Source organism: Sinocyclocheilus grahami, unplaced genomic scaffold (genome assembly GCF_001515645.1).
Source record: "Sinocyclocheilus grahami isolate Dianchi unplaced genomic scaffold, SAMN03320097.WGS_v1.1 scaffold337.1, whole genome shotgun sequence".
NCBI lineage: Eukaryota > Metazoa > Chordata > Actinopteri > Cypriniformes > Cyprinidae > Sinocyclocheilus > Sinocyclocheilus grahami.
Genome location: NW_015505516.1, coordinates 537138 through 560011, shown reverse-complemented (window position 1 = coordinate 560011; position 22874 = coordinate 537138). Strand labels below are relative to the sequence as shown.

General features: G+C 39.5%; 2 protein-coding genes across 2 annotated transcripts in view; one reads left to right on the top strand and one right to left on the bottom strand.

The window, feature by feature from the left end:
- The first annotated feature begins 6605 nt into the window (after positions 1–6605).
- On the top strand, positions 6606–11531 carry LOC107602908 (inosine-uridine preferring nucleoside hydrolase). Its single transcript, XM_016295526.1, has 6 exons — positions 6606–7398; positions 7635–7819; positions 8568–8747; positions 8829–8940; positions 10566–10702; positions 10843–11531. The coding sequence occupies exons 2-6, from the start codon at positions 7643–7645 to the stop codon at positions 11188–11190; spliced, it is 954 nt and encodes a 317-aa protein (XP_016151012.1). The 5' UTR covers positions 6606–7398; positions 7635–7642; the 3' UTR covers positions 11191–11531.
- An 8666-nt stretch (positions 11532–20197) lies between these two features.
- Positions 20198–22874, bottom strand: part of LOC107602876 (alpha-1,3-mannosyl-glycoprotein 4-beta-N-acetylglucosaminyltransferase A-like) — a 49658-nt gene continuing 46981 nt past the window's right edge. Inside the window, exons 11-12 of the mRNA XM_016295487.1 lie at positions 20865–20935; positions 20198–20334 (exon numbers count right to left, since the gene is read on the bottom strand). Coding sequence (XP_016150973.1) covers positions 20198–20334; positions 20865–20935 — 208 coding nt within the window. The remainder of the gene's footprint in view (positions 20335–20864; positions 20936–22874) is intronic.

The following is a 22874-nucleotide window of genomic DNA, read 5'->3' as shown; positions in this document are numbered from 1 at the left end:
TATGGAGAAACTAGTCGTATGCATTGCTCAGGTATGATTTTGGCCCATTCTTCCACACAAACAGTCTTCAAATCTTGAAGGTTCTGTGGGCCTCTTCTATGAACTCTATGAGAGTTTCCTTGGCTGTGTGTTTGGGCTCAGTCTCGCTGGAATGTCCACCCTTGTTTCATCTTCATCATCCTGGTAGATGGCAGCAGATTTTTATCAAGAATGTCTCAGTACATTTTTTCATTCATCCTTCCTTCAATTATATGAAATTTGCCAATGCTACACCATGATGCTTTTGGGTGCCATTTGACCTCCAATCATGGTGTATTATGGCATCCAAAGAGTACAATGTTTGTCTCATCTGATCAGACTATATTCTCCCAGTATTTCACAGGCTTGTCTAAATGTTGTGCAGCAAACTTTAAACGAGCTTCAATGCTTTTTCTTCAGCAATGGAGCCTTGCGTGGTGAGCGTGCATGGCGGTTGAGTGCATTACTTATTATTTTCTTTGAAACAATTGTAAATGCAAATTCCAGGTCTTTCTGAAGCTCTCCACAAGTGATCATTGGCGCTTGGACAACTCTTCTGATAATTCTTTTCACTCCTCTGTCAGAAATCTTGCGAGGAGAACCTGGTCGTGGCCGGTTTATGGTGAAATTATGCAACAATATGGTTGCAAAGGTCTTGAGAAAGCTCTTTGCTTTTACCCATCATGAAATGTTTCTTGTGTGACACATTGGTCATGAGACACCTTTTTATAGGTCATCAGTTGGGACTGAACCAACTAATATTAATTTTCCACTGACAAGGGGCAGGATTGCTTTCTAATTACTGATAGATTTCAGCTGGTGTCTTGGCTTTCCATGCCTTTTTGCACCTCCCTTTCTTCATGTGTTCAATACTTTTTCCCTGTGTCATTCTACTTTATTACACAGAACTTAATTTCTGAACTTATTTGTTTTGCTTTCTTCATACACTCTCAGAAAAAGAGGTACAAAAGCTGTCACTGGGGCAGTACCATTTCAAAAGGTACACTATTGTACCTTTTAGGTACTAATATGTACACTTTAGGTACTAATATGTACCTTTAAGGTACCAATATGGACTGTTTAGGTACAAAGGTGTACCGCCCCAGTGACAGTACCTTTGTACCTTTTTTTCTGAGAGTGTATGTATGGATTACTTGGATTACTGACATCTGGTGAAAATTTCATGTCAACAGCACCTTTAGAAATATACTGAGAAAATTGGTGATGTGTTCAATACTTATTTTACACGCTGTATATATACAGTATCTCACAGAAGTGAGTACACCCCTCACATTTTTGTAAATATCCTTCAATTATATGAAATTTGCCAATGCTACACCATGATGCTTTTGGGTGCCATTTGACCTCCAATCATGGTGTATTATGGCATCCAAAGAGTACAATGTTTGTCTCATCTGACCAGACTATATTCTCCCAGTATTTCACAGGCTTGTCTAAATGTTGTGCAGCAAACTTTAAACGAGCTTCAATGCTTTTTCTTCAGCAATGGAGCCTTGCGTGGTGAGCGTGCATACAGGCCATGGCGGTTGAGTGCATTACTTATTATTTTCTTTTAAACAATTGTAAATGCAAATTCCAGGTCTTTCTGAAGCTCTCCACAAGTGATCCTTGGCGCTTGGACAACTCTTCTGATAATTCTTTTCACTCCTCTGTCAGAAATCTTGCGAGGAGAACCTGGTCGTGGCCGGTTTATGGTGAAATTATGCAACAATATGGTTGCAAAGGTCTTGAGAAAGCTCTTTGCTTTTACCCATCATGAAATGTTTCTTGTGTGACACATTGGTCATGAGACACCTTTTTATAGGTCATCAGTTTAAGTGAACTTAAAACAATCTTCACATAAACCCATTATAATAAATGTCATATTTACCTGTGCCCTTCAGCAGAAATATACAGAAATTGAAGTTATCAAACACTAAATTCTAAATTAAATATAGATGGATCCTTAAAGCTATAAAAGTTATTTTTTCCTCTTTTTTTCTTTGTCCTACATCACAGCAGCTGGTTATTAGGTTGTTTTGGCTATTAGGTTATTTCTTTAAGAGCTGCTGAATTTGATGCGGATCTGACACGCATCGTATTTTCTCTCAACTCTTTTTACCTTTTCTGACCCACTTCAGGTCTTAAAGTCTCTATTAATGATCTGACGAGTTAAATCGGGTGTGTTAGATGAGTGAGACAGTGCTGGGCTGCTCCAGGAGTTTTGAAAACCATTTCAGAGACTTGTTCTTAAATGTGATGTATTACATGCATGCACAGTTTAAAGGCAGCTTTAATCGCCTTTTTGGTAACTTCATAACTTGACTGACCACGACATTGCATGCACGTAGTTTATTTCACATTTTGATATGAAAGGATACAGGCTACAGCGTGCTCCGGCGCCTTGTGCGTGCAATTGAAGATTGCGCGCTGCGAGCACAGTACCGTTTCCGCACTCTTTTGATTCGCGCCTGCCGCTGAAGTGAAGTGGAGTGCGCGTCTGAAAGGTCACCTGTTCTCAGTCGTTCTGCGACTGAATAAATGCACTTCTTGTCAAGAGAAAATGTGACAGAAGCAGCAGTTGTGAGTGGAGTGGTGGCCAACCCTAGCCCCGCCCCTGCATTAATTGCATTTTTAAACTGAAAAAATGAATCGCCTGCGTTAACTCGCTAATTTTGACACCACGAATAAATATATTCCATCTAATACAATAAGCGTTTTACCCTTAAAAAGACTCATGGCTGTATTAGATCAAAAGGGTGCTTCTACTAAATACTGAGCAAAGGGTCTGAATACTTAGGACCATGTGATATTTCAGTTTTTCTTTTTTAATAAATCTGCAAAAATGTCAACAATTCTGTGTTTTTCTGTCAATATGGGGTGCTGTGTGCACATTAATGAGGAAATAAAATTAACTTAAATGATTTTAGCAAATGGCTGCAATATAACAAAGAGTGAAAAATTTAAGGGGGTCTGAATACTTTCCATACCCACTGTATATATATATCCGTTCACTGCGGGCCCCCTCAAGCGCGACCGCACCATTTGCACCCCCCTAAGGACGGCCCTGTATATATATTGGTGGGGGACCACCAATCTCTGGAAAGTAATGAAATACAAACATTTTAATATTGAAATCGCACTGTGATTGGGCCACCATGGTCAGCGCTGAGAAAAGCGCCAGGTGTCAAGTAACAGCAGCGTGCACTTGTGACTGAAGCCCGCAAATCGGTTCTTTTAAAGTTATTTTCGAAGAACCAGTTGAAAAATCAGTTATAGTCAGGGGTGCACATAATGCCGAGTTCACACTGCACGATTTTCAAAGACGTCGCATCACTGTTGGTTTCACACTGAACGACTATCTGAGGTAGCGTTCAGTTGTTGCTGTGTTCACACTGCACGATGGAACGAGACAGGAGGTTACACACTGCATGACTTTACAATAGGAAGAATCGCCGACAGCGCTGTCTGGTGCAGGGTTGCCAGGTTTTCGCTACAAAACCCGCCCAATTACTACTCAAAACTAGCCTAAAAATAGCCCAATTGCTTTCGAGGGGGTCCCCCAGTAAAAATCCCGTTTGGGGGGTAAAATACAATTTTTTTTGGCAGGGTTCTCTTGGTACAATTCACATTCCAGGGCCTAAATATCACGTTATTGGGGTCGCTTTCATCCTGCTGACATAAAAAACAACCGGCGGCAATCGCGGATTTGACAACACTGGTCCGCAAACTACGTTTCATATAACTCATCCCCGAACTTCCCGCTGCCCTGTATCTTGGTCTCTCATTGGCTGTAGGTCATCGCCGATGTATTTTTCAGTCAGAACTCTGCACACAGCGTGATTGTGAATCTCCGACAGCTCCAGATATTAAGCATGCCAAATATTTTGCGGGCGTCGGCGACGTGTCGGCGATTCCCTCAGATCGCGTCTTTGATAATTCACACTGCGTGATTGTCACTCACGTGAACAAGCACCGATTTGCCTCCGATTTCGGGCATTTGTCGTGAAAAATCGTGCAGTGTGAACTCGACATAAGTGGTCCGCAGGTCCGCATGCGCGACCAAAATAAAAAATGGCTATATATATATATATATATATTAAAAAAAGAAGAAGTTTACTATAAAATAATTGTATTTGTATTTAATACTCCCTTTTATTTTAAAATATAACAGTATTATCACACTTTATTATTTTGTTTTAAAAACAAACTAAATAAAGTGCAATAATATTATCACTATTATTAATGTATTTTTTTAATAGTTATATTTATTGGGTCACACTCATAGACTGTATAAAAACATGGACGTAGTGTCTGTGACGTCACCCGTAGGTTCCTGAAGATAGTTTTTGAAGCTCAAAATTGGGTGGAGGCGGCCGTCGCCATCTTAGCATCGCGTCCCCTCGCGTCACTACTAAATAAAGTGCAATAATATTATCACTATTATTAATGTATTTTTTTAATAGTTATATTTATTGGGTCACACTCATAGACTGTATAAAAACATGGACGTAGTGTCTGTGACGTCACCCGTAGGTTCCGAAGATAGTTTTTGAAGCTCAAAATTGGGTGGAGGCGGTCGTCGCCATCTTAGCATCGCGTCCCCTCGCGTCACTCCCGGATAATCGAAGATGGGCAAAGAAGCGGGAGTTGGTTGTTGAAACCACGCCCACCTAGCTCGACGGTGGTGACAGCAGCGACAATCCACCTGTCACTCAAGTGGCCACGCCCTTAATTATGCAGAAATTTAAGGCTTTATTTAATTTAAACGGATGAGTTATAAAAAAATTCACCTCCCTCACAGGTGTCATCAAGAGCAAAATTAGCTATATAAATCAAAATCCTTTTTTGAACCAGGCTGTGAACATGTTTTTTTCTGCTGTAAAGAGCATTTTAACATGGGGAGTCTATGGGATTGACTCCCTTTTGCAGCCAGCCTCTAGCGGCCAGTTGACGAATTACAGTTTAAGTCACTTCCTTGTTGGCTTCATGAGAGAGAGCGGGAGGTTGCCGCTTGGGCGAGAATTGTATAACTGCAGCCTGGAGATCTCCAAATGGGGGCGGGAACTCCAAAACGGGGCGGGAGCTCCAAAATAGGGCGTGGCTTCCTCCCATTGACAGACTGGCACATGACAGGCACATGACACGCATTCGTAATTTTTCCCCCCAATCCACTTCAGTGCAAACTCCGCCCCACAGCTGATTCTATAGTTTTTATTGGTTGTGTCAATTAAAGTGTTGATTTACTACACTATGCTACAAAAAATACTAACCCCTAAATCTACCCCACACCTGACCCTAACCTTAACCAAAGAAATTGACTGCACAGCGGGATTGGCGCTGAATAGCGTGGTAAAGAAAGTTGCAGTTTAGGAGATAAACAGTTAATATATTATAAGATTATGCGATATGAGATCGTTCCGTAACTCCCCAACCGGACAATGGCACCTTTTTAGTTACACCCGGCATCACTACCCCCTCCTACCCTGCGAATTTCGTGCCCGGGGACGCCCCCGTTGCTTGGAACAAAGCGATAGAGTAAAATCTTTCCCCTGCATTGCACTGGGACGGCTAGCGGGAGAGCTCGTGGGTGATTCCCATTTATATCATGAAGCAGAGGTTCAAACTCCAGTCCGAACACCACTGGCCACGAGCTTTGGGCTCTGCTCTCACGGAGAATATTTTTTTACATAGCATTTTTTAATTTTAGATCAACTATGTTTAATTTATAAAGTTTTATTTAGAAATGTAAGTCAATAACAATTGGCCGAAGCCAGAGCCAATGGTGAACGTCTTTGCGCGAAGAGACCCCGCCCCATTTTGGAGGTTCTGCCCACTTTTGGAGTTCACGCCCCATTTTGGAGATCTGCAGTTATACCTACTTGGAGAGGTCACACTATGTGCAGTGTGGACCAAACCAAATCTCCAGGTTCTCTTATGAGAAGCACGCTGAAAAACTTATTATGTGCACCTCTGTCTATAGTGTTTGGTTTAACTTTTATCATCATTACGACAATTCCGAAAGACCGCTCCGGCCAACTCAGTCAGTTCACCGTTCACCGTTTTGTAGTCAAAACCATGAATCGTTAAAGGGGTCATATGATGCTTTTTTAAAAGATCATTATTTGGTGTAACAGAATATGTTGACATGCTTTAATGTTCAAAAAACATTACATTATTTTTCAAATACTGTACATTATTGTAGGTCCTCTATGCCCCGCCTCTCTCAAACTCTTCATTTTCTACAAAGTCCCTCCTTCCGACAAGCGCAGTCTGCTCTGATTGGCCAGCTGACCCAGTGCATTGTGATTGGCCGAACACCACAAGCACTGGTCGGAAATGTAACTCCCCTTACCATAATCGCTGGTATGTGTTTGCAGTACACAAGCCACGGTTAAGACAGCTGACTCCACTGTGATGTGACCCCCTCTCTCTCGGAGCCGTTTTAGGGGGGCGTGGCAGAGTCTTAACTTTGATAAAGAATATCTCTTTGGTTTTGAGACTTTAGTCTTTGCAACTTCAGGGATCTTATCTATGCACAATCAGCTTGTAACACTCCAAAGAGAAAGGAAAACTTGAAATCGCATCATATGACCCCTTTAAGACTTTTGTGAATCATTAAAAAGATCTGATTCAAACAAACGAATCATGAATCCCGACGGACAACGCTAATGAATCTTAAGTGACCGAGTTCAAAATAAACAGTTAATGTTAAAATAAGTGAATTATTTCGACCGACGTGCAAGAAAGACACCATCCACCCGCGATATCCATTTCATATCGGCGTCCTGTCCATTCTACCCGCTGATATTTCTATGCTACAAGATCAGTCGATTACACAGTGCACTCACACTTTCTTCTGTAGGCCTATAGGCTGTCTTCTTTACTGTTTAGATGTACTTTCAGAGGAGTGTAACCATTTGTTTTGTGTTGGCTGTGGGTGGGCTATCCACATACAGTAGGCTATGCCTTATAACATGGGAGCCCTACAATCTAAAATATGATTTTAATCGAAAACGTGGTATAGGCCAGGGTTGCCAGGTTTTCACAAGAAAACCCGCCCAATCGCGTTTCGAGGGGGTCCTCACGTTTACACGTTTTTGGCGGGGGCCCCCTGCTAAAATTCGCATTCCAGGGAAAAATATCATGTTATTGGAGTCGCTTCAAACCGGCGGACATGAAAAACAACCCGGGCCAACAGAAGTAGCCCAATTCCTTGGCAACTTGGCAACACTGGTGTAGGCTAAATCATGTTGCGTAATTAATTACCCAAAGATCCTCCTACAGATAAACCCCTCTTAAAGATACAAAGAGCTCGCGACTGCATCACACACCTTTCAAGAAACTACAACACCTACAACCAGCGACACTTCACTACAGGTGAGAGTAATCCTGCAGAGAGACCTCATTCATTCATGCACTTACTAATCTACTAATTATAGGCTTTGGCTGACTAATGTTTACCCTAAGTATCCAACTGTTATAACTGGGACAGTCCTATGGGATAGTATTGTCTGAAATGTCTTGCTCAAGGGCTCAGGATTTTGAATCTGTAACTTTCATAACAGGCTTCACCACTGTTAACTGAATATAATTGTTCTCATGTCATTATCTAGAGGCCAGCATGAAGAAATTGCTTGTGGATGTGGACTGTGGTGTGGATGATGCTCAGGCTATCATGATGGCTCTGGCAGTGCCTGGTGTGCAGATCCTGGGCATCACCTGCGTTCAGGGCAACACTTCAGTAGAGAATGTCTGCAAGAACGTCCTGCGTGTCCTTAAAGTGTGTAAGCATCTGGAGGTGAGATGGTCCCATATTTCATATCACAATGAGTCGGATATTTTTTTTGTATTGTGCAATGATGCATTGTTCATTATACAATATTCATATTGATTTTGAAATCGCAGTACTAGATGTGTAGACAATTTTTGTAAACAATTGATTGCAATTTTTTTGACATACTTTGACCCTTTGGTTGGAGAAGAGGTAGTATTTCCGGCAATGTTTTCATCACTTTGAAACTGGGATAAATTGGTGTATGAAATACTGGGGAACAAAAAGCAGGAAGACAGGGCTATACGAATGAGAAATGTCATGCTGTGAGTTTAAATGTGTAATTTGAACAGTAGCAATGTATTTTATTTACTATTGTTGCGGTCATAAGTTTACATACACCTTGCAGAATCTGCTAAATGTTAATTTGAACAAAATAAGCTCCTGATAGAAATAGTGCAGAGTACTGTTATGTAGTGCATGACTGTCATTTCAGCATAATTGAAAGACTTGCTTATCCATGAGTGGGATAAACACTCAAGACTTGTGTTCATGATATAACAGAAATCAGAAACCTTACATTGTGATTTGAATTGTCTGGTTTTCTGTATGTTCAGTAATACATATCCTCTTATAATTCTAATTGTTTGCAGATATATTTTGAGCTAAACAACTCCAAGAATAACGTTACTTGCTGTAAAGTAATGCATTGTTGTCCAGTGCATGACAGGATGCAGTAAATAGAAAACCTGATTGTGTCTCTGAATTGCTTTAGATTCCAGTATTCCGTGGAGCGACTAAAGCGCTCTTGGGACAGACCATCAGTGCTGGAGAATTTCATGGCAAAGATGGACTCGGGGACGCCCCGGACCCCAACGCTCCTGGTTTGGATCTGGTCCAGAAAGAGGACGCTGTGTCGGCCATGATCCGAATAGTCAATGAGAATCCTGGAGAGGTCTATATGATTATACGATATATTAGTGGAATTATCTTGCATTTCAAGTACTTTATCATGTGTTGTTCCTGTTTCTCTAAGGTGTCTTTAGTGGCCACGGCTCCGCTGACAAATGTGGCTTTGGCAGTAAAACTTGACCTCTCATTTCCCCAGAAACTCAGAGGCCTTTACATTATGGGTGGCAATACAGACTGTGAGTCACTAATACTTAAGGCTGGAATACACTACATGACTTTTAAAATCTGAACAGATTTTTAAAACACTAGGCATCATACACTTACCGACTTTGTAAACAGTGACAAAGGAAAGCTGGCCATCATACACTACACGTTTGAGGATCACACACTACCAGACCTTCAAGTCGTTCCGATCGCAACAAACTTGCGCAGAAATGTACGCCTTGTTGCTAGAAGACGCTTGACAAATGAAAACCGCACATGTTCTAAAATCGGCTGAAAATACCAAACATGTTTGATCTCCTCCGACTGGATGGAATCAGTCTGAAGCTAAAAATTCAGTCTGTGACCATCATACACTATGCGATTTTCTGTGGCATCTGTCAACTCAAATCTGCAGACTGACTCTTACTTTCAAGCAGCTAGCATCGATTTCTCCAGACAGTAAATCGATGGAAAATCGGCGGCAAAAATCGTGTAGTGTATTGCAGGCTTTACTTTACACATACTGTTTTATCAGAATAGGACTGGACAATATCCAATATTAGAGCTGGTAGGTTTGATTCATTCCAGTGAATTTGTCTAAAGTGACTATTTAGATGAATGTTCAAATCTCTGAGTAAATCTTTGTCAGTGTTTCTTAAAAACAGACTTTTATCTGTTTGGCTGCAATGATGGCTCCTCTCAATGAAAATGAATCTAAACGGTCACTTTAAAACCGATTCACTCAAAATAAATGTAAATTTAAGCCATACCAAAGCACAAATATAGATTGGTCAGACATTTAGAATAATTATGATCCTTTAATGTTTTAGAAAGAAGTCTCATGCTAAACAAGGCTGCATTTACTAAATCATAAACATGGTGAATCAGTAATATTGAGAAATATTATTTCAGTTTAAATTAAAATGTATTTTATTCCTGCGATGACACAACTGAATTTTCAGCATTGTTGCTCCAGATTTCAGTGTCACATGATCCTTCAGAAATCATTCCGATATGCTGAAAAAACCTTATCTTATTATTAATCTTGAATAAGCAACACAAGAAACTGTTGTTTCTTAATATTTTTTGTGGAAACCCTGATAGATTTTTGTAATATTCTAAAGGTTTTTACTGCTAAGTTTGATCAATTTAATGCACCCTTGCTGAATGAAAGTATTCACTTCTATTTTTTTTTTATTATTATTCTTACCTCAAACTTTTGAATGGTTTTTAAATGGTTTATGCAAAAATATTAAAAAGCACAACTATTTCAGCATTGATAATAATTACATTAATAACAAAATTACATTTAAGTACAATGACAATTACACAAAATATATTAAAATAGTTTTATATTTCACAATATTACAGTTTTTATTGTACTTATGAGCAAATAAATGCAGCCTTGATCAGCATGAGAGAGTTCATTCAAAAACATTTTAAAAAATCTTAATTATTCCAAACTTTTGACCAGAACTGTATATCTTCAGGACAATTTTTTTTATTATTATTATTATTTAATGCAATGCAATATTGCCCAGCCCTAAACCAGAATCATTTGTACGCTAAGTGCAAATCAGTCTGATCTGTATTGCCTATTTATTATATTTTTAATGCATTTAGACCAGGTTAGAGAATAACTTCTGTTCATCTTTAGCACGCGGGAACACCACTGTGTGTGGAGAGTACAACTTTGCAGCTGATCCTGAAGCAGCATATATTGTTCTGAATGAATTTATTTGCCCAGTTTACATTGCATCCTGGGAGTTCACTTGTCGCAGTAAAATACCCTGGGTGAGATTTGCATTTCTTAAACATTATTAAAATGTGTATATAGATTATTATGTAAATACAACTGTTGGTGGTTTATACATTCCTGAATATGCAGCCATATCGATGTTACATTATACAATATCTGCACATGTCTGTTTCAGGAGTTCTGTGACGGTTGGCTGGCTCAGGACACAGATAAAGCTCGGTTTATGACGCAGATCTTTAAGCATAGCATGGAGTCCACCTACAGCGAGAGGATTGAGAAGGAGCTGGTGGATGGGCAGGGATTCGTCTCCTGTGATTCTTATGCCATGGCAGCAGCCATAGATGACACATATATCATTGAAACTGAACACAAAGCCGTCACTGTAGAGCTGGCGGGGAACTGCTGCCGGGGAATGATGGTTGTAGATCACCTCGATATCCTGAAGAAGACTCACGAAGCCCACATCTTGAAGAAGGTGGACTTGGAGAGGTTTAAAGTGCTCATGATGAATGCTTTGAAATAAATGATCATTAGTATCCATATCTGGAATTATCTTACGATATGTTTTATAAACATCTTTGTGGACATTTTTTTTTGCTACTGGCTACTTCATCAGATTTCACTTTTTTTACAAAATCATAAAACCATTCATACAGAAATAACAGTCAGCTGTTGAATGGGATAAAAATTACATTGATAAAAAAAACTATTAATGTTTTGAATATTATCTTTTGTGGATCCAGTGATTTTATGAGTGAACATTCAGAACTGGAAATCAGTTTTATTTGATGATTTCTGGTGTTGGTGAGTCAACTATTTTTCACAAGACAAGTTTGCTTAAAAAGCATTATACGTATTTACACATTTGAGAGCATGTCTCGGCATTTTGATACAAAACATGTTATTCACATTGAAGGTGTTATTCAGTATCCCTTTCGGCCTCGGAATCGAGATCTGGTGTCCAGCTATAATAAAAGAAAAATGAAAGCGCTTTTATTATACAGTGAAGACATTCTGACTTGTTAGCATGTGCACTTGGCTGTAGTTGGTTTAAAACAGAGCTATAAAATGAATGAAATAAAATAAGACTAAATTAGACTCAAGGCAGTAGCACACAGGTACAAATTACTGATTAAAATTGAACTGAAAAAACATATACAAAAAAAAAACACTTAAATCATAATTTAAGATAGTTGCCAAGGCACCATTTCTAATTTTCATTTAGTTTAATTTAAAGGTGCCATAGAATGCATTGATACAATATTTTAAATTGTTCTCTGATGTAGAAGGTATGTGGCTTAGGTAAGGGCAAAACATCCCCAGAAACTGTTTTATTTGTCCATTTACAACCCTAGGATTTGTCTCTAGAATGAAATGGTCTGTTTTTACCTTATTTGGAAGGGTCATGAATAATAATGTTGAGTTCTGCTCTGATTGGCTGTTTCACAGTGCGGCTCATTTTAGTAGCTCACACAGCAGGAAGGAAACACAGGGAAAATATAGATTTATATATAAAATAAAGTAGTTTTTTTTCAGTCATGCTGAAGGAGACGGGCTTTGAAATCTTCTCTTAATCCAGCGCAGGCGCGGCCATCGTCCTCTTTATCCTTGTAATATTTGGGAATTCTGGAGAGCTCTCATCCGAGCAAGTTGAAGCGAAATGTGGGTTCAGAAACGTGGCAAAAAGAACTCAAGCTACAGATAACTCAAATGCGGAATTATTATGAAAGCGGCCACGTTAGGTATGACGTATGTAAGGAAGTGGAACGGAGGTGGATTGTGGGAATTGTAGTTCGCAAATGTTCCATTTGTTCGCGCTTACAAACCTCAGCAGTTTAATAGTGTTAAGTGACGGAATTTATACGGTCGACAATTATGCATCGATTTCAATCATTTATTATATTAAGCGCACAGTACTGGACTGTCATATAGCAGTGTGAAGCATTTATATTGACCAGAAGATGGCACTAAAATAATGCTTTTGTCGTATAATATCAAGTTTACATTGGCCCCTAGAGACTTGAGTAACGCTTAAAAATAGCATGGTGTCCGTTATTTTAAAGAAACACAGCATTTTCAGGGAAAATGTTTAAAAATACACCTACTGTACATGTTTGTTAGTCCAGTAAATTTTTAGTGTAAAAATGACTGGCATTTTATTGGTAAATGGTTTAATTTTTCCATTCCAGATTTAATGTAATACAACTGTACACAAAAATATTTAGGCCTACATTTAAGATTTGTGTATTTAAATTGTATAAAATTACTACCGATTTGAATTACAAAGTTTTGACAAACAAATTAATAAACAATGTGATGCATACTTGTAAGACATGCATAAATAAAACAAAAGGTATGGTAACATATCTGCAGAATATCTGCACTCCAAAAAAAAAAAAATCACGACATAGTGGTTTCATTTTATTTACTTAGATTTTCTTTTATTTATTTGATTTAAATAATCATATTTTCAAAATGCATTTATTCAAATCGCTAAAAGGTATGGTAACATATCTGCAGAATATCTGCACTCCAAAAAAAAAAAAAATCACGACATAGTGGTTTCATTTTATTTACTTAGATTTTCTTTTATTTATTTGATTTAAATAATCATATTTTCAAAATGCATTTATTCAAATCGCTTAGAAACTGTTCACTGTGAAAGCAATTAAATGTTTTAATTTAACAAGTATGTAACTATAATACATATACCCGTGGAAGAAGTAAGATTCAGTTAGGCTAGTTAGAATGCATGAGATTGAAACAAACTGGATTCATCATAAATATATATATAAACCTGGTTATTGTGCATTTAAAATGCATTAATTTGATTAGTACTGACAAATATGTACCATAAATATCTTGATTGGTTTGTTAAATCCTAAACTTAGGCCTATTCTTTTCTTTAAGACTGTAGGAAAATATTGTTTAGGCCCTAAAATATCATAATTCATGCATACAACACTCTTTATTAACATCACATCACAACATGCCTCCTCAAAACATGAAAATGTTTCTCACAGTTGCATGATTAAATATGTAAGATAAATTAGTTAAATAAATGAGCAATGAGGGAACACCGCAGAAACATAAAAGGATGAATTATGTCAAGAAGACTGGTTTATTTTGCAATCAATGTCAGAGCTGGAGAAAGACAGATGAAGGCACATGAAAGTCTAGAATGCATCACACAAGAGGAGCACGTTTCATGTCTGATTCATCTCAATGTAAGACCGAAGGGTGGATTTCAAGATGGACATGCGCTGATGGGAAACCGGCCCATGAGAGTTTAACGAGAGGGCAACGGACAACAATCCATCTTTCAGTGCTAAAACAGATGTGGAACCCCATCATTGAGCACAAATCTGACTAAAAAGGCAGCAATATGGCAAAACACTGTGAAAACCACTCCACTGTGGTTTCACGAGTCCATTCTCCAGAAGTCATGTCATATGAGGATGTAAAGGAGAATGAGGATACAGTGCTCTACACTCAGACCAAGAATTGATCTCCATCTCTCCTCTCAGGAGAGATCATTAACAAACTGTAAACAAATGTTTATGACAGTACACTGGCTTTCTATTACAACACACCACACTGCGATTCACATCCGGCTCCAAGTAGTCACGAAAGTGAGGGTGAACAGTATGTATCTAAAAAGGATATGTTCTGAAACTTGAAGCATCAAGGATTATACAATGACAGACTGAACTAAAACTTTCATCTTATTAAAGATATATACAATCACATGAGATGAGAGCACTTTGGAAATCTGTACAGCAGTTACGTTGCCATCAAGTCCCTATGTCAGGAGCAACAAGCAAAATAAATACGAACCGTAGCTTTACAAAACCAGCACACTTAACACTTCTGAAAATAGCTGGAAATGTAGCCGTTCCATTCCATTTCTGTTATAAATCTACGGTTCTGGTAATATTTTGCTCCTGACCAGGTCCACATAGAATCTGCACCAGCAGCACTCCATAGAAACCTTTGAACTGCAGTCATTCATTAAGTTCTAGAGTTTTTACATAGTGTGGCTTATTTGATTAAGGTGATGAAAAACAAACATTTCAATACTTTTAAGTTTGCTTGCAAAACGTTTGCACTAGTTTGTAAACGCATTATGTTGCCTCAAGAAACTTTGCGTTCACTTGCAAAAGTTCTACGTTCTCCCAAGGAAATTTGCGTTCGCTCGCAATACTTCTACGTTCACTTGTAAATAGTACTGCGTTTCTCCAAGAAACTTTGTATTGGCTCACAAAATGTTGTTTTCTCTCAAAAAATTATGAAACGGTTCTTTCCCCCACCTCATATTTTAATCCCAAAACTTTTGGGAGCAATTGCAAAAGTATTGTGTTGCCTCAAGAAACATTGCATCGCTCGCAAAACTTCTACGTTTACATGCAAAAGTACTACACTCCCCCAAGAAACTTTTGCAATGCTCTTGCAAAAATTCTCTTTTCCCCCAATAAAATCTGCGCTTGCTCACAAATCTTTTGCATTAATTCGCAAAAAGTGCTGCCTTTCCCCCAAGAAACTTTGCATTCGCTTGCAAAACCTTTTCAATATCTAGCAAAACTTTTGCGTTCTCTCACGAAGTACTGAAAAATAGTTCTTGGTCCTACCTCATATTTCCATCACAAACGTATTTCGAGCAAACAAAGTTTGTTTGTGTTTAACGCCACGCCAGCTTCTGTGGCTATTTTCATGGCGAGAAAAATGTATGGCTGAATTATTTCAGGTTTTTATTATTTATTTTTGCTAAAAACTCTAATACTATATTTGGCTCAACCCAAAGTTTGTCAGGGAACGCAAAACATTTCTGAAAGAACACAGTTTCTTGGTGGAATGCAAACACTTTGAGAGAAGCAAGATCTTTGAAAAATCAACTCGTTTTATTTCCCCACCACCATGTCACTTTAGGGACTCTGTAGATTGTGCTTTCAGCTACCATAAAAATGTAGTACCCTCAGCCTCATTAATCATTTCACCACATTTAAATTCATTCTGTGCAGAAAAAAAATCTGCAGATTCCATCTGGACTTAATCATGACTCACTGAGCATTCAGATACTTGTGATACAGCATAGAAAGGAGAACATTTTCTGACTGACATGATGAAAGCAGATTATTTGAGATGGAAAATGCTCAATGAACAAATGAAGACATGAAAGACTCTGGAACAAAAAAATGGACATGCCATGCTCTACACTTGAACGTCTCACTTAAATCAAGCAACTAACAAACTGTCCTATTGATGATTTAAGCATTTTGACTCCGGGCACAAGGCAGTCCTTTACCAGGCCCCCTACTGGGACACTAGATGTTAAGGCACAGAAGTGGGCGGCCCTGCACCCTTCTCAACTACACAAAGATACAAACATCAACCATCACTCGACTTTAAGCCACAATACATTCTCTGCCACATCATACATTTCCAAATATAAAATAAAAGCATTTACCTTTTGTACAAATTAAAGATTTATTTCAAATAAATTAATTCACCTCATCATAATAATAATAACACCAGCAATTAAAAACCTTCAGATTGAAAGCCATGATTGATTCGTTGACACTAAACCAACACAGAGGAAGAAAAGCCACTTCTGTTGACCAGGTAGAGGCCCAAAGATATGCTGTTTGTTTTTAGAAATATGTTTTTAGATTTTGGCAAAGCAGTCAATAAAATAATAAACTGGTCTCGAAATGTTCTTAAAAGAGTTTCAAACATCAACGGCCTAAAACCTAAAAAAAAAAAAAAGACTTCGAAACAAAACCTTCTTGTCGTCCCACTCTTTCATCCCTCAGCCGAAATCCAGCAGTGTATATTTGCCCCAAGGTCAGTTACAGTCCATGACGGCAGAGTGCTGAAGACATTCTTCATCAGTAGGGCTGGGCACATATTCTCCAGCATTGGTGCAGCCTTGAATCCTGAACTTCAAACCTTAATGACAGCGATGATTGTAATCCTTCACGACACAAATTTAGTGTCTGAAAACATTGTCAAAAAGTGTTTTTTTTTTCTGTACAGTAGTAGTCACATTCAAACAACAGAATTCAGGGAATAGTAAAAGGTAAAACGAAGTCTGAAGACAGAGGCAAAGGCAAGCAGAAGAGAAGAGAAATTGACAAAACTACCAGAGGAAGACGAAATGACAAAAAAAAGAGGAAAAAAGCAAAGTTTAAGAGGTGAAGAACATAAAGCCAGGGTTCCTTCACGCACTCTGATAATGTGAGGGTCACTCTTGATCCGCTGTAGATGCGAGCAGCACAAACCTGTCTTGGTGACCAGAGGGCCTCGGCCACTGGAGACATACAGTAGTAGTTACCCAGGTATCCTCTTGATATGGATCTGATAAGAGATTAAAAAACATCAGTCAAGAACCAGGCATATGAAGAACATCATCTATGCACATCACCGAATAAAAAAAAAAAAAGTCTAGTTTGAAGCAATTTTACTGTCCAGTCAACTGTGTTCTGGTTTTGGACACATGCGATTTCAGTGTCAAAACTAAACCAGGCATCTGTCAAAATGTCCTTATGTGCCAGACAATGTTGGCTGTTATGGCTGGTTTAAAAAAAAAAAAAAAAAGAAAGAAAAAGAAAAACACTGAAGAGGTATGGTGTATGGCTTGATGCTTTATCAAAATACAATAAATTAGTAATAACATTGTAATAACACAATACCACCCAAATCTTCTACCTTCACTTATCTATGAAAAGTTTTAAGTGGATACAACTGAAAAATATGATCTTTTATAAGTTCACATTTCACCGGAATGCAAACAGTGTTGGCAATTTTGAATGCATTAAATACAGCATCAAGTTTAGAAGATATTCAGAAACTGCAGATATTATTCGAATGATACACAGTAAAGGAATTAAGAGGGAGAGAGCATGCTATCGGTCTAGGGTTGGACAGTATAACCAAAACTCAAATGATGTGTCATTTCGGTCACACTTTACTTTAAGGTCCAATTCTCGCTATTAACAAACCATTAACTATGACTTTTGCCTCAGTAAACTCCTAATTTGCTGCTTACTAAGGTTAGTAAGGTAGTTGTTAAGTTTAGGTATTGGGTAGGATTAGGGATGTAGAATATGGTCATGCAGAATATGTGCTTTATAAGTACTAATAAATATGCCAATATGTTAATAGTAGGAATGCTAATAAGCAACTTGTTAATAGTGAGAACGTCTCGGTTACGTATGTAACCCTCGTTCCCTGAAGGAGGGAACGGAGACGTCTCGTCGGATGACCGACGAATTGGGATCTCGCTTAGAGGGACCAAATCTACTTCAGTGTAAACTAAACGAGCCAATGCACATTGGCATGCGATTATTGCATCCAGCTGCTGATGATCACAGCGTGAGTATAAGTAGGCAGCAGATGCAGCGCATATTCAGGTGACCCAGCCGCTCAGCGGTGGTACAGGAGCTGTGGCGACGGGACATGACGTCTCCGTTCCCTCCTTCAGGGAACGAGGGTTACATATGTAACCGAGACGTTCCCTTTCAGTCGGTCACTCTCGACGTCACGTCGGATGACCGACGAATTGGGATCCTACCAAAAGTAAGGGCTGTAAAACCCCGACCTCATATCGGCTGGAGGAACTGGCTCTATCGCGTCCTTTGCCAGTAGGACTGCGATCTCTGCACGCAAGACAGGGGCATCTGCTGCTTTCACTGACGTAAAGTGGACGCCCCAGAACTTGGGAGGGCGCCGGGCGAACCGAATCACATAGCCGAGCCTGACGGTTCGACGGAGCCATCGAGACAGGCTGGGTAGCTCTAGCCAGGCTCCCAGACACCGCGCAAGTGGCCTCAACGGAACTACAGGCATACCTGCAGTGGGGCAGCTCGGAAGAACGCAGGGACCCGGCCCGGGCGTCTCTTTGTCGGTCCGAGGCGGGGTCTGGGTGTGTGTAACACTGACCTGCGTTTGAGCAGAGGGTGCGTGGGTAGTCTGTTGGTTCGTCCTCCCGATCCGCCCGCTGCTGCTCACTGGCGAGAGAGGAGGGTGAGTGTGATACGGCTCTGGATCGTCCACAACCCCCCGTCCCCTCAGGGGACTCAGAGAAAGAAGAAATTGCTCTTTTGTCGAGAATTTGGGTACCACTGGCTGCGAGGTCAGTGTCAGAAAAAAAGAAACAAAAGATTCTCCACCCGGATTCTTCTTCATCCCCGGAAAAGTCCAGCTCACCCTCCGATGCTGCGGCCGACATCCGATCGTCGGGGGGAGCTTCGGAAGAAACAGGTGGTACCCCCCGGGAGGGTCCAGCCTGCTCTTTTGAGAGCTCCGCTGGTTTCGCAGTGCCGGCGAGTTTGGGCATCCACGGAGGGGAATTCCTCACAGTGACTGTAAGACCAGTCCGCCCACCGCTAGAAAAAGGACGCCCCCAGCTGCCACCAGAGGGAGCTCCAGATCTAGGCAGTGGCACTCCGCCTCCTTGCAAGTAATGGAGTCTGGTCCGCAACTCCGAGATGGTCATACCCCCGCAATGGGAGCATGAGTCATCCACGAAAGCCACCTCAGCGTGCTTCATGCCCAGGCACGAGAGGCAGCGATCGTGACCATCACCCGGCGCCAGGTAACGACCGCACCCAGAAACACACGGATGGTATGACATCTTTAAAAAGACGTGTCTTTAAAAAGACGTTCCACCCGTGAAGCTCTTTTAGAATGGAAATTGCTCTTTTAGTGTGCTGAAGCGCACATGGGAGATGGCCGTCTGCAACACACACAGGGGTAAGTGCAGCCTGTTGTGTGCAACCCACTCGACACGGGAAAACCACCGCCGCTGAAGCGCCATCCACCATCACGAGAGCCCACTGAAGAGCATGCTTGACTGTCGTTTTTCTCACTACTGTAGGAAGGTCAGGAGCAGAACGATAGAACCGCTCGGCTCCAAAGCGAAAAGCTGAATATGCGCTGCATCTGCTGCCTACTTATACTCACGCTGTGATCAGCAGCAGCTGGATGCCATAATCACATGCTCATTTAGTTTACACTCGAAGTAGATTGGTCCCTCTAAGCGAGATCCCAATTCGTCGGTCATCCAACGTGACGTCGAGAGTGACCGACTGAAAGGGAACTGGTCCTTATACTGAAGCGTTACTGTAATTTCATATCACAAGAGTGGTATATATAAATAAATAAATAAATATATATATAAAATAGTTACTTGTGCTGGAAATTCAATGGAAAAATCGTTTATGTACTAAATAATCACATGGTATTGACCATTTATGAATAACGCTTATTAAAGGTGCTTATTAAAGGTATTTCTTTTATTTATTAAGATGTTTATTTCCTGTTGTATTTCCTGAAAGTGATAAAGACAAAGCAAAAGATAAGGTTATAAATAAATAAGTCTGGCATTAGTGCAAAAAGAGCTTCACATATGCAACTCCTGAATCTAAACAAAACTAATGCATAATATAATAAATGCAGCCTACAACAGCAATAGCAAAGTGAAATCTCAACTACCATATACTATGATAGATACTGTGCAGCCCTAGACTGGCCTAAACCAAAGGCAGCATACAGACCTCGCTAATAATTGCCCACACGGCGGAGTTCTTCTGGACCGTCAGACGAACAGCCACCACAGGGTTAAAGGCAGGGTCAACCGTCCCCTCTGCCACTCCTTTCTCAAACCGAGCTAAAGAGAGAAACAAAGAAAAAAAAACCATATGTATCTCTAAAGGAGAGACCAGAAGAGATTGTAACATTTTGTATTCAGTTATTTGCCAGACAATTCTCTCCAAAGGGACTTCTGAATTAAAAAAAATCAGAAGCAATTTATCATAAGAGAACAATATTCACAATAACCACAGTGTCATGCTTTGAAAGTAAAAAAAAGAAAGAGAGAGATGTTGATTGTGGTTGGCCTAATGGTTAGAGAGTCGTGAACACGTATGTACAAACACTGGCAGGACATGGACAAGACTGAGGCGAACTTAGCGCAGCCAGAACACAGATAAGGGGTCTCTAAATAGGCCCCTACTTGAGCTCCTAATTAAATTCAGTCACACGTAAGTAAATTGAGACTTCATCTTGTTAGCACTGTTTCTACTCACACAAACACTCTGAACAGGTCAGGACTCTGTTAGACAAAGAAAATTAATGGGCGAACAGCATGACTGTCTGTCTGCATCTATTTCCCATCTATCTAATACCTTGTCTAAATACTCTTATTCACTAACAGGATCAACTGTAAGGATGGTTTGATGTACCACGACCAGTGTGAGAGGGATTTGGGCCTTCAAAAATAGAGTAAAAACAGGAATATTGAAAAAATAGTTTAATATATTGTTAAATATAGTTTATTTCTGTGATGGCAATGCTTAATTTTCAGCAGCCATTACTCCAGTCTTCAGTACGAAACGATACAATATAACAGAAGTCTGAAATTTATCCTACGTTACAGCAGGTTCACTCACAATTACAAGACTTTATCACATGACAAGGTCTTTACTATCACAAAAAGAAAAGAAAAGAGAAAAAAAACTTTTCAAAGCTCCTGTACAGATTTAATTTTTGTGTAACTTGTCACATGATCAAAGCTGATGTGCTGCTCAAAAAAAATAAAAAATAACATTTCCTTATTATTATGAATGTTGAAAATAGTTGTGCTGCTTATTATTTACTGAAACTACTGAAACTACAGACAGTAGACAAAAATAATGAACATAAAAAGGACACGGTCATGTCATAATTTCCTAATCCTACCCAATATCTAAACTTAACCACCTTGCATTAATAAGCAGCAAATTATCTGGATCTTGTGTTCTGCAGAGAGGACAATCTCGAAAATTCTAAATATATTTTCTGACATATACAGATTTGTTGACCAGACGTCCCGTTTTTCCCGGGAGTCACAATTCGTCGTTGATTAACTTAAAGTTAGTGAAGGCGGGATAGGCGGAATCGCGCTGATATTAGTGCGCTCTCTCGCACACTCTCCACTTCTTCAGCTCTCATATACAGCGCGCGATCAGTTCTCAGTGCTCAAATACACACACAGCAGTCCAAATGTCTATCGTGTAGAGTATTCACATAAATACAGACAGTTATGGATTAAGTGAACGTAAACAGGTGGGTGAAAACTGAACTTGTCTCAGTATTACATGCATGCCTTCCGTCTTAAAGGGACAGCATTCCTGATTAAGTACCTATCTGTGTCATAAATGTTAACCAAGAAAAGATGTTAAATAAATGTTAAGTAAACCTACTGTATCTGAAAAATGAGTTTAATTTGTATCCCTTTTATATTTGTCTTATTGTCTTATTCTGCTTCTTTTTCAAAAATTATAAATATATAATATACATGAACTACTATAATTTTTATAAGTTGCTCCCTTTTCACTACTGTAAAAGGGATAGTTCACCCAAAAATCCAGTTTTTCCAAATTCAATCCTTGATTCAAATTTCTCATAAGCTTAATTGATTTGGTCTAAAGAGAGAAGAATTAATGTCTATTTTTGTTTGAAGACTACATATAAAATAGCTACCAAAATAAATGTTGGTAACTGCAGTTTGACAAAGTAATGACTAAAAGTTAACAAAAATGCAATGACTTTTAGTTGACTAAAACTATGAAAGACTCAAATGCCTAAAATGTGACTAAGACTATTAAGCATTTTCGTCTCAAGATAAAGACTAATGTCCCATCCACACGGAGACGCGTTTAGCTGTATACGCATATATTTTGTATCGTATAGGCGTTTCGACCACACGGATCCGGCGTTTTGGGAGAGTGAAACCGACATTTTTTGAAACCGGGTCCCAGAGTGGATAAATCTGAAAACGCCACCCTTGCGTTTTCGTGTGGACAGCGAATCCGTATATTTTCTGAAACGATGACGTCATCAGCCCACGTCTCGACCCTAGTCAGACACAGCTACGTCACGTAACAGCAACAAAAACATGAACAAACACTGAACGATTGTCTTTTTATTAACTAACATTAACACAGATTAATAAATGTATTGTTCCATGTTCGTTTGTATACCACACGCAAGGTTTATGCGCATAGTCCAAGTCTTCTTCTCCGTTTTTAATGCATCTCTGTGGCAGAATTACAGCGCCACATACTGGTCTGGCATGTATACAACATAGTTTTGTGTCGGTTTTGTGGTTTCGTGTGGATGCAGATATTTCTTGAGACGAGGGGGGGGGGGGGGGGGGGGCGGGGCTTT

What these genes read in the sequence shown, in the direction of transcription:
- LOC107602908 (XM_016295526.1), top strand. Translation starts at nt 7,643, where the DNA reads ATGAAGAAATTGCTTGTGGATGTGGACTGTGGTGTGGATGATGCTCAG. An exon ending in AAGTGTGTAAGCATCTGGAG is followed by an intron (nt 7,820 to 8,567) that starts GTGAGATGGTCC and finishes GAATTGCTTTAG; the next exon opens with ATTCCAGTATTCCGTGGAGC. An exon ending in TCAATGAGAATCCTGGAGAG is followed by an intron (nt 8,748 to 8,828) that starts GTCTATATGATT and finishes TGTTTCTCTAAG; the next exon opens with GTGTCTTTAGTGGCCACGGC.